We start from the raw sequence: 19,872 nt of genomic DNA on the forward strand, positions 1-19,872 counted from the left end.
TGCATCTGTTGCTCTACAGGTCCAAATATTCAATGCTGACATGGCCAATAGTGTTATAGTATTAAATGGATTAAATGATTTAGCAAGCATTAAATATTTAATGCTGACAAAGTTAGTAGTGTTATTTTGACCATTAGATCTATTAAAAATCTATGATTTAAAAAAATGTGTAACTCTAAATTTTGTAAAGTTACACCATGTGTAACTTAAACCCATCTCTTATATTATTATATGTCTCATGAAACTTCTCAATCTATAGCGGTAGAATATCCTCGAAAAAAATTTATAGGTGTAGAAACATTGTATGATTTTTTTTTGAGTAATAGTTTTAACATATAGCGTTCACTTCTGATGAATGTTATTTAGTCTTTATCATCAGATTAAGACACTAATTTTATTTTATTTTATTTTTTTGTGTAAGCAGGGATTGAACTATAGATCTTTTACATTGTATATGCATACCTTTTGCAACTCCTTTTTTTACCTCTACCATTATTATTTAATTTAAAAGAAACTACAGATATCAATAAATGAGAGATTGGGGTTTCCTATGATCTTGTGTATAAAATATCATAATAGTGGAGTCTTAAAAAAAAATTATAGCAATGTTTTATATATATATATATATATATATATATATATATATATATATATATATATATATATATATATATATATATATATATATATAAAACGGTAAATTACATACTTGATCCCTATTTTTTACATTATATTTTAATTTGGTTCCTAACCTTTTAATTATGTTAATTTGGTCCCTAACATTTCAATGTCGTGTTAATTTAGTCTCTGTCGTTATCTCTTCAATGAAAATTGCTGATGTGACTAACGGCTAAAATAAAAATTACTTTCCGTTGATATGAAAATAAACTAAGTTTTTATTTTGACCGTTTGCTACGTTAGCAATTTCCAACCAAGAGATAGCGGTAGTGACTAAATTGACACAGTACGAAAAGGTTAGGGACCAAATTGAAATATGTTGTAAATGATAAAAACCAAATACGTAGTTTACCCTAGATTTTATGAACTTGTGCCTCACTATTTTTATTTTTATTTTTATTGTCCATGACTATAGTGTTATAGTTAAATATTTTCTTCTTACCACCGCACACCTTTGGTGCGATGGTCACTCCACAAGTATAAGTACTTGTGGGGTGTGGGGAGCAAAGGTCATGGTTCAAGTCTCCATGAAGGAGCTTCACACACATATACACTTAGATTAGGTTAGAGTAGAATTCTATCTTGTATATAAAAAAAAAATGTTTTCTTCTTGACAGTTTTATAGAATATATTATATTACTGCTAAAACTCCATGATCACACTCTCTACTTAGCACTTGCAAACAACTTAGTTAAGCTTATTGGCCAATCTATGATTTTTATTGAATTATAAATATAACGGAAAATTCTAAATTAAATATTATTATTTAGATAAGTTCCTAATTCTAAAATTTTTCATATCATTATATAATCTTGGCCTGAAAAATTTTCTGCCTTTGTGACCGAATGGAATGTGATAAACAAAAGTTCTTTCTCATTATTTTGACGGCATATGTGCGTATGATTCATTTGATAATAACTTTTTGTTGGATATTCTTATAAAAAATATCATATTTATTTTAATACTCATTTATGTGAATTGAGGAAATCAATTATCCCTTAATGTCAGATACATTAATTGCTAAATTTTGAAAATTCAAATATAATTCAAAATTTGAATAATTATATCAATCGTTTTAATTAGGAAATCTCTGAAAATTAATGTGAATTTTATTACCATATATTGTCAGCTTTTAGTGTACTTTCCATTCTAAACGTTTTGCATTCAAACGTTCTTATTTAAATATGGCATAATAACGTTATATATGCAAGAATCTTCAGCACTTAATTGTACAGCTATTGCTAAATTATTTTATGTTATAATAAGTTACCATATATACAAAAATGTTTACTATTTGGTTTAATGGAAAGCGGTCAAACAACTAGCAATCTTTTTGAGAGTAAACGGCAGAATTAGAGCTAGCAATTTTTGTAATATAAATTCAGCGAAAAGACTTTTGAAAAGCTATTGTAATAATGGGCCATTAAATGCTTGGGATTATGATCCTTTCCTTCTTGTTCTCAACGTACAAAAGTTTGACCGGTTTATATAATATATATGTGTGTATATATATATATATATATATATATATTTATTTATTTATGATCGTTTAAAGTTTTAAATATAGAAGACGTTTTACTTTTTTGGCTAATGACAAGCAACATATCTCGTTATATATATACATGGAAGGAAATAAAAGTTATATACACACTTTTATTTTGAATTGCAAAGCTGCAAACTTTTTAGAAACAATTTTTTTCTTAAACACTTACTATCTTTTGCTTCTTACTACTCACAAAAAACATTTTATCTTTTACAAAATTTTTCTGGGAAAAGAAAATACTATAGAGAGCTTATATCCTACGAGCAATGTTGGCTCGCAAGGATAATCAACAAAGTTGGCTGGGCTGTTGTATCCTGGGGACAACGTGCAGAAACTATTTGTCTAACTACATCGGATATACCGTAGACGGCACGATTTGTCTCAAGACAGTGACTTGGTCCACGCCTCATCTCTGCCACCTTTTTTTTTTGGTAAAATCAAATTGTGTAATTTTCAAGGAAAATTCAGGTATTATCTCTCCTTTATTTCCAACACTTTTTTTAGCTAGGTTATTTGAAACCTTGATGTTGAGAATATAGCGCGTATTTTCAGTGCAGAAAGGATGCCATCTAGCTAGGTCTAGATGGTCCATACTTTTGACACGGACCTCGCCTTGTGAATTTTAGGTAAGGCTCGTGTCTTGTTTTCTTGTTAGTTTTTATTTTTTATAACTAGAGCATCCATAATCCATATAGTTAACAAAAGAGTAAGATTTATTGTTGCTCTCTTTCTTATTATAGTTATAACTTACAGGCTCTACGCACTACGCAGCCTATAACTATAAGAAAGAGAGTAACAATCACTCTTCACTTTAAAAAAAAAAAAAGTAACAATCAATCTAGCTACAAACTAACTATAACAAACCGGTAAATTTTTAAAAAATACTCCAAGTTCATTCCATTTGCATCTAGGTGTAAGACACGTAAAACTTAAAAAATTCATGTACCCCACAATAAATCAGAGAAGTGTTTCACACCTGACAAAAAAATTGGAAGGAATTAGAAAATGATTCAAAATTTTGTACCTACAAATCATCATTCCATTTGGGCTTAAAAAAAATGAAAAAGAAATAGCTGTTTTTGAAACCAAAAGTGATAAGGCCAATGAGATGCTGAAATATATATATGCAATCCCATATAGCAGCAAGTAGTCATGAAAACAAAGACATCTCAAGGAAAATGTATTGCTCTAGGTAGTGATATTGCATAATCTTCTGCTCTAATGTGAACGTCTCAGCAGTAATAATTGAAATAAAATTGCCACACTGTCATATTGATGCTAATTCTTGTCTCAGATACAAGTTAATTAGTTAAGCATCTAAAGTAACCAAAGAAAGTAGCATTGCACACTCTCTAAGTTCATTCACCAGAAGTGGTGTCATGTTCAGCAGGTACCGGATGCATGCTTGTGAGCTCCTCAAGTTGTGAATGCATGTTTTTTATGAAAGCCATTGATTTTTGTTGAGGTTCCTCCATTGCTTCTTTCAGCTTTGCTAATGCCATGCAATATGCTTCCTGTCCATTTCAACCAAAATTAAAAGTATATTAATCAGTAAACCACGTATATAAAACAAAGAAAATCAAAAGAACTAGAGTAGAATCGTCTCTTCTATTGCTTGTTCCAATTGGTATGAGTCCTCATCTAAAAACTATTTTATCAGTTGGTTAGTTACAACTACCTTACACAGAAGATAGAATGATTGTACACATACAAAACTGATCCTAAAAACATTCAAATGAAATATTCAGATGATCTGATAGTTTCATGTTAGTGTAGAGAAAAAATTTCAATTGAAATTTTATAATTGATAGTTTGTATTATAAGGTGAGATGCACTGGTTCATCTAAATTGTTGAAAATTTGGTTGATGTGATTGATTTTTTTTAGATTTTATTAGGGTTAATGAAATATTATGTGTCTCCACAATTATCTTTAGCTTTATGATAATAACAAAACCACGTATATTAAACAAAGAAAATGAAAAGAACTACAGTAGAATCGTGTGCTTGTTCCAGTTCATATAAGTCCTCATCTAATTATTTTTTTATCAGTTGGTTAGCTACCACTACCTTACACAGACAATAGTACGATTGTACACATACAAACCTGCTCCTAAGAACATTCAAATGAAATATTTAGACGATCTGATAGTTTCAAGTCACTGTAGTGAAAATTAGGTTGATGTAATTAATTTTTTATACTTTATTAGGGTTTATGATGTTCAGAATATAAAGACAGAGTGAGGCAGAGAATAGTTTGTATATTGAGATATATATATATATATATATTGTATGTATAACACTGTATAAACGAAAGCCTTATATAGGCATACTATGTGTAGTATAAGCAATTTGAGTATAGGGCAAGTACACAATATAATGGGCTTAAGCCCACTAAGCTAACCCCCCCCCCCCCCCCCCCCCCCCCCACACACACACACACACACACACACCCCCACACACACACACACACAGATATAAATATATATATATATATATATATATATATTTGTTTATTTATTTAAATGCCCCCTCAAACTCAAGGTGGCATGGAAGATGCCAACTAGAGTTTGAATATAAAATTTTGAAGACGATTGGGTTGGTGCGGCTTGGAGAAAATATCAGCAAGTTGATCAACCGAGAAGATGGTGTACAATCGGAGATTTCCATTCTTGGGATGATGACGAGTGATGTGGTAGTCGTTTTAATGTGTTTGGTGTTTTCATGAAAGATATCATTGTGAGCAATGTGAATAGCACTATGGTTGTCACAATAAAAAGGAGTTTTAGTAGTCTATGGAGCATCCAAGTCAGCCAAGAGCTATTGAAGCCATATGATCATAGCAATGGTGTTAGAAATGGTACAAGACTCACCTCTATGCTAGAGTGAGAAACAACATCTTGTTTCTTGCTAACGCTAGGAGACAAGAGAAGTAGCCAACAAGAGGCAAAAACCTATATGTAGCAATGGTCTATGGGATACCAACCCAATCGGCATTTGAATAGGCACAAAGCTCAAGAGAAGATCGAGAGTAAAAGTGAAGACTATGAAAGAGTGTACCCTTGACGTATTAGAGAATCCGAAGAATGACAGCATAGTGAACAAAGTGAGGGGCATCCATAAACTTACTAACAAGGCTCATGTCATGGGCAATATCAGGGCAAGTGATCGTGAGGTAAATCAAACTACCAACCAGTTAACGATAGCGAGTGACATCCGATAGAGGTTCACCATCCAAGAGAGTGAGTTTGGCATTGTTTTCTAAGGGAGTGGAAACACTCTTGTTATTTGTGAGATTGGCCTTGGATAGAAGATTTGAAGAATATTTGACATTGGAAAGATAGTATCCATCAGAGAAGGAAGTAATCTCAAGCCCAAGGAAATAGCTAAGAGTGCCTAGATCCCTCATCCCAAAATGATGAGTAAGGAATTTCTGAGCAGAAATACTTGCAAGGTCATTTCTAGTAATAATCATGTTATTAACATAAAGGAGGATAAGAGTGATACCAATAGAGGATTTACAAAGACATTTGTGTCATATGGACTCGAAATGAAACCTTGATGAGAAACCATTAAGCTAAACATTTCAACCCAAGCTCAAGAAGCTTGCTTAAGGCCATAAAGTGCATGACAGAGGTGTCAAACTTGTTTTGGACCTGAAACATACGCCTAATCTTACAGCCTATCCGAGGATCTTGCACATCCACACCATGATTAGTAAATAGAAGATCTACTCATAGCTCACAAATTCGGTCAACATAAAGCAAGTTGATGAACAAGTTTTAAATGAGATAGTTGTCACTAAGGGATAAAATAGATGAAAAAATTGTTCCTTTATGACTAATAAGCATAAACGTACCATCAACTGTATAAATGGAAGTGGGGCATGCTAAAGGTGTTTTTTTTTAAGAATTGATATGCATCATAAGTCACGTGGTTACAACGTACATCATCAAAAAACCAAGAATGAATACCTAAGGTGACAAAAAGGGCAATGAAGGTACGAGATAAAACATGTTGAACTACTGCCTCAATGTCAGCTGTAGTGAGTGAGAAGGTCAAAGATGGATATGAAGGATAGCAGTTGCCTGAGGAAGGTGACCTTTGTTCTTCTTTTGCAGGAATTTCTGAAGTTTATGGTAGATAGAGATATCATGTCCCTTGGTGCAAGAAAACTCGTAGTGAGAGCCCTTTGATGACTGAGAGGGTAGAGCTTCATGACTTATTCTATGGAAGAACAGAGCTAAAAGTAGTAGTAGTTTGTGGAGGAGTAGGAGGCATGGCTAATACATGGTTAGAGAATGACATGTAATGAGTAGGCCGACGGTTCTCCTCAGATATGAGATCTTTAACTTCAGTGTCAAGTGAAGGAGTTGGAGAGTAACTAAGCAAGCTGCCCTGGTGGGCTCAAAGTTATCTTGAAGACTCATCATAAAATGCATAAACCAGAGTCGATCATGGTACTTGGCAAACAAGTCAATGTCCTTAGCACACTTGAGAGGTGGAGCTACAACGAACATTGTTCCCACATAACAGAAGTTTGAGAGTGATAATTAGAAATTGGCTAACCTAATTCTTTAAGCATATGATAAATTTTGAACTCAAGTTGGAACTCTAGAGCAAAGTCATTAATGTATTTGTATTGATTGGCTAAGAAATCCCAAGCAGCTTTAGTTGTGTCAATACTAGGGAGAACAATGTTGATGAAAGGAATAAAACTGTTGATAAACCATGATAATATCTTCTTTTGAGCACTCTCTCATTCTTCAAGTTGGGCATCATAACCATCCTCAGTTTCAGAATCATAACCCATAAGTGGTTTAGGCTTGAGAAGCTTGCTGGTAACATATTTCCACATTTTTCTCCCTTTGAGGTAGACTGACATGTTTTGGGACCAAGCATGATAAGTAGTGAGACCGTCCAACACAAGAGTGATGGGGTGAGATACTTTGTGGTGCTAAGCCATGGAAGCTAGGAACTTGTAGGTGTCTTTTGTTTGTTTGTTGTTATTGTTGTTGTTGTTTTTCTAATAACGAAAAATGAAGCTCAAATGAAAAAATGGAATGCAAAAATGAAATCAGAATGTGAAAATTAGCTAGGAAATACATGACGAGAAAAAATCAACTCTGGCAAAAAAGTCAATAGTGACGTAGATCAAAGTCAAAGTGACGAGTTAACTGTCAAAGTCAACAATGTATGGTTAATGGTCAAAGCCAACGGGTAAATGGTCAACCCTGTGGCACTGATGTGTGCATGGAGTGGCCTAGGGTTAACATGGTAGGTTATGAAGTGAACTGCATGTGTGGTATGTGGCGGCAGCTGGCTGGTGCATGGGATCTGCTGGTGGTGCATGTGGCAAGCGAGGGCTTGAAATTCCTTTGTTCTTAAGCATGTCGATCGATCTGAGTGTAAGGAACTAATATGTGGGGCCAGTTTCGATAACTTAGGCTTGGTGATGGAAGGCATGAAAGAGAACTCCTTGGCTATCACTAGTGGTTCTTTGTCGTCATTGGTGGTTTACAGAAGCATGTGGTTGTGGATCTAACTATGGAGGGCTACAAGAATGTGACTCTGATACCATGTTAAGAGAGAGAGAGAGAGAGAGAGAGAGAGAGAGAGAGGGAGAATGGTTTGTATATTTGATGTACATTAAGTGTGTATAATAATGTTCTAGTGAAAGTCTTATATAGGCATACAATGTGTGTAGTACAAACAGTATAAGTATAATGAAAATACAAAATATAGTAAGCTTAAGCCAGTAGGATAACTATCACATGTACTAACAAATAAATATTATATATCTCCACAACTATCTTTAGCTTTATGATTTAACGTTGAACTGAATGGCATCTTTATCCTTTGTATTAAACATATATGGACTCAAATATAATTCATTCATACCACTCAATAAAATTCCTATAACATAAAAAATAGAGAGTAAGAAAAGAAAAAGAAAAAGAAAAAGAAAAAGAAAAGGCACATATGGTGTCTTGCAAGTCTCTCCTTATCTACGTAGTTTATGATAGGGGATAATTTAACTTTTTGAGCCTATGCATAACTTTTTTGAGTTCGCTAGCTCTAGCTCTTTATTATAAAGAATTGTAACGCTCCCATGAAGAAAGCTGGTATGAATGTATGATCGATAATGATTTCGTATCATGTCTTGAAGATTGGGATATCACCAATAACCCAATCACTTCCTGGCTTCACTGCGCTTCCAGTCCCTCAATCAACATGAAGTTTGTCATTTATGAAACAATTAAGAAAGTGTGGAAAATGTTTACCTCTCATTATGCCAGCTCTAATGGTGCCAAGCTATATCAGCTCAAGGTCACTTTCTATAGACCCGAACACATGTCAAGGGAGCTTATCACTGAATTTCATTCCCGTATGTGCTTTCTTTGCAATCAACCTGCCCTATCTAAGTCATCACTCACATAACTTTTTGAGACCAAACAATTTCAACAGTATCGATAGCAACAATGACTTCATCAATCTCTAATGGGTTTCCTTGATGATTTTGAGCCTATTTGCAGCCAGTTGCTTTACTGTTCTCACTTGTCTAAAGTTGATCAAGATATCGATGAACTTGTTTGGGAAAAAATTTCTTAAAACCTCATTGTTCACAAAAAAAATCCACATTTTCCATGCCACAACATCTCCAATTACTACCATTCTACCTGGTCACTCATCCAGTTTTCGACCTAGATGATCTTACTCAAAGAATGAACGCCTCTGTTGCGCCCTTTTATCATATTAATGGGCATTCCACTGTCAATTGCTACATTAGTTTATAAGCATTTTGTAGTAATAACTTTCACATTCCCCTCTCCCCCCCACCCTCCCCACCCCTTCCCCTCCCCCAAAATTATGGACTAATGGATATCCAACCAAATTACCATTACGTAATTGGAAAATACTAAAACCGTTACAAATTTTATCATCAAAACTTACAAATTGATGTGATAAGAATTTAAACAATATAATAAATAAATGTTTGAATCACTTGCTTGTTTTCTAATTAGTGATATGACAGTTTGTAAGGCCTAAATAGTAAAATATTTAATATTCCTAATATTACTCATGTGAATTAGTCATATTAAAAAGTAAGAATCATGGGTTTTAAATTTTAAAAATTATAATATAGAACACATTAACTAAATTAATGGCTAATGAACTATATATTATTCATGTGATATTTAAATACGAAAATGCCATTTTTTTAAAGAAATAATTATAATATATTGATAATCCTGCAACTTGAACTTTTTATGCCTAGACTCCTTAAACACTTTATTCATAGAGAGGTGTCAATTCAACTATAAAGTCATTGGTTGAAAATGGTCATTTAAAGTTACCATCTTAAAGCATTCACAATGAGATTGCTAAAATGATTAAATAGTCATTTTAGCAACCCAAATACTAAAAACACACTTACAACAAAATTGTTATTTTGACCTCTTGTTATAACTCATTGCTAGTAGCCTATTGTAGCTGAAAGTTATCTACTATCCACACCATTTTATTAAGGTCTGTTTGGTAATGTTGTTCTACGTTGTTTAAGTGTTATGGAAATACATGTAGATGAAAAAGTATTGTAAAAATACGTGTTGTGTTGTTTAAACAACGAAAAATGTTATTTAAACAACACAACCACACACGCAACCTCTCCCACGGGAAAGAATATTTTAGTTGAAAAGTGAGATATTCGGCCCTTTATCCCAAGCAAAAGGCGGTGGTGGTGGTATTTAATTGTTGCATATCCCTTGTTCTCATTGAAAAGGGGCGGTTTTAGACTTGATCTTATCTCTTCATAGGAATTATTCAATTTAATGTTGGGTGGCCGTGAGTAGGTGACAATGTAGAGGCGATAGTTTGCTTCTCCTGAACTAAGGAGATCCGTGGGGCATTTCAGCTCGATCATCATCCGAATTCGGATGGGGAGATTGAGCCCACCTTGCACAGGGTTCCTACTTCCTAGGGATGATCCATCTATAGCCAACTTATTCTACAAATTAGTGGCTATCTTAAGCCAAGGGCCCATGGGCTTGTCTGTCCTAGCCCCTTTGTAAGGAAATAGGCCCATCCTGATCCACCCACGAATATTCAAATTTTCAAGCCAGATTTCCTAATCTATAGTATTATTTTCCAATTAGTAGTTTATATAACGTGAATATATAGCGTTATTTTACAACTAATAGTTTATTTATATAAGGTTTCTATAATATAAAAAAAAGGTGTTAACTGGCTGCCTCGTGAAAGCCTAATGCAGATCAACACCAGTAAAATAGTAGGTTTTTGGGTAATTCTCTACGGCAATCTATACTATTATTAAGGGAATAAAAATCTTAATTTGTTGTCCATTTTTTGTGCTTTCAAAAAACCCTATTAGCTAATTAAAAGTTATCTAACAATAAGACAAATTAATTAAGGACAAGTAAATTGAAAATTTTAAAACTATCCATCACGTTCTACCTCTACTAACATTTCTACCCGCTTATATAACTACTTGCGGTTACAAATAGTTTCAAGAAGTATTTTTCTACTTATTTATTTATTTATTTTTATCATTCCTTTTCTTTTTTAGGTGAGAAATCAATTCCTAACCCTATGAACGCACACAAAGTGCGTGTAAAAAAGCTAATGTAAGGTCATGTATGAGGCCGGAGTCAAGGGGATTGAGGGGGGCCGGGAGGGCAATTACGCCCCTTGCCCCACCCAAAAAAAAAAAAAAAACACTAAATACTAATACATTCAATTGATTCATTCCTTCCTCAAAATATAATATTATTTGATTTTTTTTCTTTAGTGAATATTTTCATGCATTTCATGTTGATATCGCTAATAAATTATTCATTCAGCCAAAACAAAAAGAACCAAGAAAGAAAAAAAGAAAACAATGATATAAAAAAAGCAAAAGTTTTAATCAAAGAGATGAGAAAATAAAAGAACATAAGTTTTAAATTTTAAAAGTAATATAAAATAATGAAAATCACATCTCAAATTCTTTAAGTAATAATTTATTCTCATTTAGATATTTTTTTTTTTGAGAAGGTATTCTTATTTAGATATGATATAGACTTTTGTGTATAAGCAATCAATATAAGGATAATTACCTAATATGCTCAAAATATTATTTTTCAAGTTAAACTACGAAGATTCAAGTACTTAAATGTTTGATGAGTGTATGACCTAATTTGTTTAAATAATAATTGTGTAAAAGTTCAAATATATTTAGAAAAAATTGGCAATAAATATAAGGATAATTGCATAATAAGCCCAAAATATAATTTTTCAAGTTTAATTAACTATCCTTCTAAAAAAAAAGGTTAAATTAACTATATATTAAGATTCAAGTGCATAAATGTTTGATGAGTGTATTTGGACAAGTTTTTTTCATTGACCAAATTTTTTAAAGAATAATTGTTTAAAAGTACAAATGTATATAGAAAAAAGTGATGCTTTTAAAAAACTGTATATTAGTTAGAGATAAAATAACCCCCCCCCCCCCCCAATTTTTCTTTATTAAATAAATACACCTGTTATACTTTTACCAAAATAATTGAACTTGATGTAGGTTGTACTTTATGTCTATCTAACCACTAAAAAATTAAAAAATGAATTATTTTTGTGAAAAAAACTCTAATAAATAAATATAATATGATTAATACATTATTTATTGTGAATATTTTTTGCATTAGAAAATTTCTTAGCATTCACATGAATGCCGTGTTCTTTTTGGCTTTGCCACTGGCTTTGTGTTAAAAAAAATCTTTTTTAAATTGTGTATAAGCAGAAATACATAAATGTTTGGTAACTATATTTTCTTCTTATTATTTGTTTTCAAAAACAATTTTTTATTTTTGAGACTAAAAAACTTGTTTGGTAATTCAAAATAAATAGAAAACAAAAACTGTTTTCAAAACTCAATTTGTGAAAGAAATTAAAAACATGCAAAGTCAATAAAACGCATTTAATTTAATGAATTTGTCACATTTAATAAGTTAGCATTAGATTTTAAATCATAGCAATAACATATTTTAATATTTTCTATTTTTTTCTTTAAATACTTTTTTTTTTAATTTCAACCCACCAAACATGTTCTTGATTTAAAAAATACAAGAAATTTTTTTTTTATATTCCCAAAAACAAGTTTTTGAAAATGGAAAATAAAAATTGTAACCAAACATAACCTTATAATTTGTGATGAAATTAATTAATCCAATACAATATACTTGTGTACGTGTCTATAGTGTTGATCTGGTAATTAAAGAACTAGATTAGGCAGTTCAAAGAAATTAAAAGACCATAGCTTTAACTCCTCAGGAACAGCTGTGTATGGTGGGGAGAGACAATAGATTTACGTTCATAAAGGTTTCTTGTATATCAAAATAATGAATAAAAAGTAATTCAAAATTTTTTTTGAAAGAAAAGCACTTCAAATTTAATGGTTGAAATTTGTTTATATATATATATATACACACACACACACACACCATTACAAGAAGTCCAGAAAACAAAAATATTTCGTGCAGCAAATTGCTTCTCATATTTTCCTTTCAGCTCATGCATTCTAAAGTCTTTTTAAGTAAATTAAGTAAATATATTTTGATAGTCACATATATGTATTCAATGTGTACGGGACTAATGAAGGATAGGCATGTGAAACTGCATATTTTGAACTTGTAGTCTACTAAGAACTGACGACAATGCATTTATTCCCAGGTCTTGTGTCATTTCCGAAGAAATATTGCTTTAATTTCATCAAAATGAGAATGGAAAAAGCAAATGGTGAAAGCTATCATGTTAGGTTTGACACAAACATGTATTAGACCATATGAGAACTTTACTCCAATCTGCGTCAAGGCATCTAGGTCCATACCTTATAAATTAAAGACTCAGCTCAACGAATTACTTTATAATGCCTGTGTGTATGTCGTAGTGTAACTGTGTACGAGAGAGAGAGAGAGAGAGAGAGAGAGAGAGAGGTTTTGGTTAATAATTATGAGTAACTGGGATTTTACCATGAATTGATCTAGCTCAGATCGATTAGCCATGCCAAAGCTGGCATTGTTTTCTGGTTGCTTCTGTTCTCTGCTATGATTTATGTACAATTCCCCTATGTCACCAACCTGAAGTGAAAAGGACGTAAATATTGACTGAAAAATAGTGAATTATACATCATCATGATTCGTGAATAGTGAATACTCAAATCCTGTATCAAAAGTTACCCCCCCCCCCCCAAAAAAAAAAAAAAAAAAACCTACAGTAAACCAAGGCAATCTGACAATGCTTATTTTTGGGTATTCAGATAAAGTAGAAAACCTAATTTGACATCTATATTATTATGGATCGGTTCAAAGATAGCAAGGTCAGCCACAAATTGGTTCTTGGCAACATGAACCAAGGAATTCATGCACAATTTATTCCCTTAAAACGTAAAAAGAGAAGTCGGCTTGTCAAGGAAAACAAAGAACATATTTTGATGGAAATGTAGATTGTAGAGTATCCAAAGTTCGGTACCCCTGAATAAAATATAAATTATGGCAAAAAATAGTCATGTGTCCCCAAATCACTCCCTCCCTCTCTTCTCAATTAAAAAAAAAAAAAAAATTAAATAAAGCAATTAAATTTTTTTTAAGGTAGCAAAGAAAGATCATGAAGTTTCTGGCTGACCCGCTACTTCAAAATTTCAAACTTATAGACAGGTTTATTTCAATAGAAATTGTTAGTAGGATCCTCCAGTGCCATTTTCTCATAGAAAAAGCAGAAATCAAATTTGTAATAAACATGAAGGCAGTTTTTTGATATGCAGAGAGAGGGGGAGAGAGAGGACCTTCAAACAGCCCAAGTGAGCCTCAATCAAGAGGCCATACAAAGGATGGCTAGAGATTCTTCTCTTGAGGATCTCATGGTCTCCTACCATTACTTCATCATCTTCTTCTTCTTCTACTTTCTCTACTTTCTCCCAGCATATACTCTTAGCCTCCATTTTTCCGACAGACCAAATTAACTTGTATTGTTGTATGTTAACCTTACCATATGTGCTCATATATAAAAGAGAACAAATGTACGAGCGATTAGGTAAGACAGACGCTCCCATTTTTGGAAGTGACCAACGGATTGACCCATGCATGCAAATTGTATCAGTCAAAACACTAAATGGAGGTTGGCATGGCCTTTTTTGCTTCCACTCTTTTCTGTCTTTTTACATACCCGAAAGCAACACTTCAAGGGGTTTCTCGATCAATGGGGAGCTTTGTTAGTACAACACCCTCTATTTATTCAGTCCCTTCTTGTCTTTATCTTTCCCATTTTACTAGTCATTCTCTGATCTCTCACTTTCTTTTCAGGCAAAAGATCCAAATCCGTTACTGTTCATACTGGATACTTTTTATCCTTTAATTTTATTTTAACTTTTTTCACATGACTCCTGTTAATGCTAATGTATATTCTTAAAACACATATTAATAATTTATTTTTGATATTTTTTATAGTGAATCCAAAAAGTTATAAAAAAAATTTGATAATATTTTTATTTTTTTATAAAAAATTTTCTAAAATAATTTGGTAATATATGCAACACACGTTAATAAAACTCACGTTAAAGTAGAGAATGTTTATACTACTGTTCATTCTCATACAAAAATGACTCTTCAACGCGAAATTTGGGATTATGTGTACGTGGTCCTCCATCCAATGCTGGATGAGTGGCAAAGCATTGGAACTTAGCGAACTGAGTAGTACAGTGATTTTAATTATACAAACATGTTTACATAAGAGTTTGTGCTTGATAGATCTATGTTACTATTGGACTGGTTTGTTGCCTAATAACCTTAGATTTGAACCAATGGTAGTAAAAACAAATGAATCAAAAGACAAACGTATAGAATATGACACTTTATGAGCATGTTTGATACATGTGTTTAAACATATATTTTTAGTTTTTAAACAACATTATAAGTATTTTTACACACTTTTTCATCCACACGTATTTTCGAAAAATTTGAAAACTGTTGTTTAAACACACGTACCAAATGGACCCTATATTGTTTGAAAAACGGAATGCCTCCAAAAGAGAGGTCAAATCCATATAGATGAATATGATTATTATAACTCAACCTCACTAACAAAATCAAATGACTCTTTTTCTTGAGGGTATTTTTTTTATTTTTTATTGAGGTTTGCTTCTTAAAAAAATTGTCAAAATAATAAATTTAAGATTTAGTATCAAATATCCTTCATTGAATGAATACAATTTTTTTTACCGCTTTATGTTCCACAAATCACTTGTTATATTAATTTTTTTTTTCTATTTTCGACTCCAAGTATTTTATAAGGAAAGTAAAATCAATATATAGAAAGTTGTTATTGGTGAAACATAAAGTGGTAGACAAAAAATGGTACAAAGAATTTATATTCCCATTGAATCTCACCACACTCAAGTTGAATCACAGTCAGCTTAATATAATTGGAACTTTAATGAAATAATTTTAAGTGGGACCTTTATATTTAAATATCGATAAAAATAAATTTTATTTAATATTAACTAAACCATGATTATTTTGATGAGTTTAAAAAATATCATGGTTCAAGAAAAAAATTTAACAAAAAAATTTTTATTATTCTTTTAGAAAGGAGGTTTGTTCTATTTTTAGATAAGACGATATATTGTAATAAATTTTAATTTTGGAGGTGAGAAAAATAGTACACAACTATTTTTATTTTTATTTTTGATTTTTAAACCTCTTATTAATTATCATACAATCTTGAAACAATATAGATACTATAAATTTTACTACTTAAAGCACACAAATTGACGTGAGAATGAATATAATTTGTGATTTTCAACTACCTAATAAATGAATGTTCAAATTGTAATCTCCCCAACACCACTTTACAATTTTGGGCATTTTTATAATGAGATGAGACCTTTTTTTTTTTATTTTGATTGGAATACTTTGAGGTTTTATTCAATCTTGGAAAATAGCAACTACATCTTAAGCACACGCGTGCTCAATAAGGCTTGGAGTTTCCTCCAACCAAACTACTGAGTCCTCAATCTGTTTTGCAAATTGGGCTAAAATATGGGCGGGTTTGTACTCATGCCTTTTTACATGAGAAATATCAAAGAACCTGTAATTCTGAGCTTGAACGAGGATGTTGTCTATAATTATCTCCGCCGATGAAACTACAACTGATACTTCTTTAAGAGCTTTGGCTAAGATGAGGGAATCTATTTCAAACGTGGCTTCTTTGAATCCCATTTCTATCGTCCATGCAACTGCTATTTCCATGGCTTTTGCTTCTACACCAAGAGTTGGTAATGGGGCTGGGATTCTTCTACTCATGGCAGCCATCACCTGCCCCCATTCATTTCGAATTACCAGGCTCATGCCTGATGTTTTGGAGTCGGTGAAGGTTGCCCCATCTACCTTTGCTTTACACCTCCTTGTACTCGGTGGAATCCAGCCTATTGCTTCCTTAACTCTGTGGGTGATGACCTCTTCATGAGCTGCTCTGTACTCGTCTACCATTGCTAAAACCTTTCTTAAAATCTGGCTTCCCGTTTTGCTTACCCCTCCATGGTGCACCATGTTTCTGTTTTTCCAGATTTCCCAGCATATAGTTACAGTCTTCTCCAGTGTCCCCGATTCTTATGGACTGAGTTAGATCAAATCCGAAAAATCCCAATAATGATCCACTGAGAAAGGAAACACCAGCTTGCTACTACTCCACACCTTCTTGGCCTTATTGCAGAACTAGAACATATGCCCACTAGTTTCAGGTTCCATTCCGCAGCTAATACACAAATCGTCACTGGTGATGTTAAGCCTTTTCAGGTTTGTCTTGGTGGCCAGGATGTTCTTGCAAGCTCTCCAGGTGAAGTTTCAGATCTTATTTGGGGTCTTCATTCCCCAAATCCTCTTCCACGGGTGTTTTATTACCGTTTGATCAGAGTTTTCACCAGATACACAGCTCCCATTGCCCTCCATAATGCTTTGTAAGCACTATTGACAGTAAATTTACCATTTTTTGTAGCAGCCCAAATTCTCCTGTTTGGTGGCATACTAATACTCAAAGGGATGCTAAGAATCGCATTAGCTTCATGACTTAGAAAAACCTGCTTGACTAGAGTCGAGTTCCATTCCCTTGCTTCTCCTTTGATCAACTCATTCACCCTTGCATCACCGTGCAGTAGGTGAGTTGGGGAGGAGATCTTATATGTGGATGGTTTTGGGAGCCACCGATCCTTCCATATTTGTATACCATCTCCATTACTTACTCACCATACCATGCCTTTTTCTACGATCCTTTGACCAACCATGATGCTACGCCAGGCATAGGAGGGGTGTTTGCCTAGAGAGGCATGCACAAAATCGCTATTAGGGAAATATTTGGCTTTAAACACTCTCGATAAAAGGGATCCTGTTTGTCTTTGAAGCCACCAGTCCTGCTTAGCCAAAAGTGCCAAGTTAAAACTCCTCAGGTCTTTGAAGCTCAAGGCACCTTTGTTCTTTGGTTTGCACAGTTTCTCCCGGCTCATCCATACCGGTTTCTTTTCCTCCTCCTTTTGACCCCACCAGAATTGGCCTACCATGCGAGTAAGGTCGTCACAGATAGAGTTTGGGACTTGAAACAGCTCATTGTGTATACGCGGATTGCTTGGGCAATCGCTTTAATGAGCACTTCCTTACCTGAAGCAGATAATAACTTCTCCTTCCACACTAACAGCTTCTTGGCTACTATCCCCTTCAACTGAACGAAGGTGTTGGTTGGTTTTGGATCTACCAATTAGGGAGGGTAGGCTGAGGTAGGTCTCATGTTGTTTGATGACTTGGGCTCTAACCATGGTTTTGATCCTCTACTGAGTCCCCACATTAGAATTCCGACTGAAAAACAGTGATGTCTTTTGCTTGTTTAGTTGTTGACTTGAGGACTCCTCATACACCTTTAGAAGTTGAAGGATTTCCAAGCTTTCCTCTACCATTGCTCTTCCAAAAATTAGGCTATCATCCGCAAAGAAAATGTGAGAGATTTTTGGGCCATTCCTACAAGCTGATATGCCCTTCAATTTTCGATTTTGGACTGCTTGATGAATGCGGGAAAAAAGGCCTTCTGCACATAACAAGAAAAGGTAGGGTGATAGGGGGTCTCCTTGGCGTAGATCATGTGAGAGTATTATGTTTCCTTGTGGCTGTGCATTGATGCGAATGGCGTAAGAGACTGTTGTGATACACTGCATTACCAAACTTACCCATCTTTCACTGAAACCCATTCTAAGCATAGTCTATTCCAAGTATTTCCATTCTACCTTGTCATACGCCTTACTCATGTCGAGTTTTAGCGCCATCTCCCCTACCTTCCCCTTCCTCCTTTGACTGACATGGTACATTGTTTCCGAGGCGACCAAGACATTATCTGTGATCAGTCTTTTTGCTACAAATGCACTCGGGTTCTCACATACTAGGTCTAGTAACACTGCCTTCAGCCTGTTTGCCACTGTTTTTTAGGCGAGCTTGTATGCCACATTAAATAGGCTGATAGGCTGGTACTCCTAAACCTTTTTATAAATGGTGAAATCATTAAAAAGTTTGAGTTGAGCCACCCTAAATTGAATACACAAAGGAATTATCAATGAAATAAAACAAAAACAGTTTTATTAATACTAATAACATTACACACACCTAATATTAATAAATTTTATTAATATTAATAAGTTTTATTAATACTAATAACATTACACACACTACTCTTCACTATTTCACTCTTTTCTTTTTCTTTTCTTTTTCCTTGCACTTATTTGCTATCTCACTTGTTGGTCTGGAAGAACAACCTATGCTATACTATATACTAAAGAGACAAAGCATTAAAAACCTATCAAAGCTGAAAAGCCTGAATGAATGATAAAGAAAAGTCAAGAATAGCAACTTCTCTTCATCTTGACGTTGCACATGCCTTCCCTGCTTTCTTCATATCTTGTTTTTCTCACACAAAAAATTCTCTAACTAAAGTATCATTTTGTCTCTGTTACTTTCTAGCCAACCTAAGGACATGAAAAGATGTATCATACTAACACGTACATGCACACATGTAAAATACTTGAACAAACAATCACTGGCCCCTTTCAAAAAAAAAAAAAAAAAAACAATCACTGGCCTATGAAAGTCGATCGGCGATGACTCATACATTTTTATCTTCCCATATGGAAAGATCCTTAAGCCAATTTACCTTCCTTTACTAACGCACATGCACATATGTTAAATACTTAAACAAAAAATCACTTGCCTTCAAGGCATGAAGCATACCTCACTTACTAAGCATGAAGTATGACTCACCTACTTCAAGCATGAGTCACCATTTATTTGCTTTTTGTTTGACACCTCACCCTCATGGCCAGCCACTCCCACACCACTTTTCTGTAATCTACACTTTTTCTCTTACTCTTTCACTCTTTTTCAAGAACAAAGAACAAAAGCTATAGATTTGAAGAGGTAAGGCACAAAATCTGAATATTTGAATGCTTTCCTTATTTCTCAACTTCATGTTTTATGTTTTGATGTTTGTATTTTGGGTAAGACTTAGGTATAGTACTTAGGTGCTTGCTGTTCCTTAGGTTTTTCTCTTAAGATTCTGCCATGTGGACTCTTCT

At 33.5% G+C, this 19,872-nt stretch overlaps 1 protein-coding gene across 1 annotated transcript; it reads right to left on the reverse strand.

Annotated features, from left to right (window-relative positions):
* Positions 1–3,390: 3,390 nt before the first annotated feature.
* LOC142630266 (homeobox protein knotted-1-like 1) lies at positions 3,391–14,281 on the reverse strand. The gene is made up of 3 exons (XM_075804249.1): positions 14,056–14,281; positions 13,244–13,351; positions 3,391–3,735 (listed from the first exon to the last, which is right to left on the reverse strand). The coding sequence occupies exons 1-3, from the start codon at positions 14,269–14,271 to the stop codon at positions 3,580–3,582; spliced, it is 480 nt and encodes a 159-aa protein (XP_075660364.1). The 5' UTR covers positions 14,272–14,281; the 3' UTR covers positions 3,391–3,579.
* Between the last annotated feature and the right edge of the window lie 5,591 nt (positions 14,282–19,872).

Source organism: Castanea sativa, chromosome 4 (assembly GCF_040712315.1).
Source record: "Castanea sativa cultivar Marrone di Chiusa Pesio chromosome 4, ASM4071231v1".
NCBI classification, from domain to species: domain Eukaryota; kingdom Viridiplantae; phylum Streptophyta; class Magnoliopsida; order Fagales; family Fagaceae; genus Castanea; species Castanea sativa.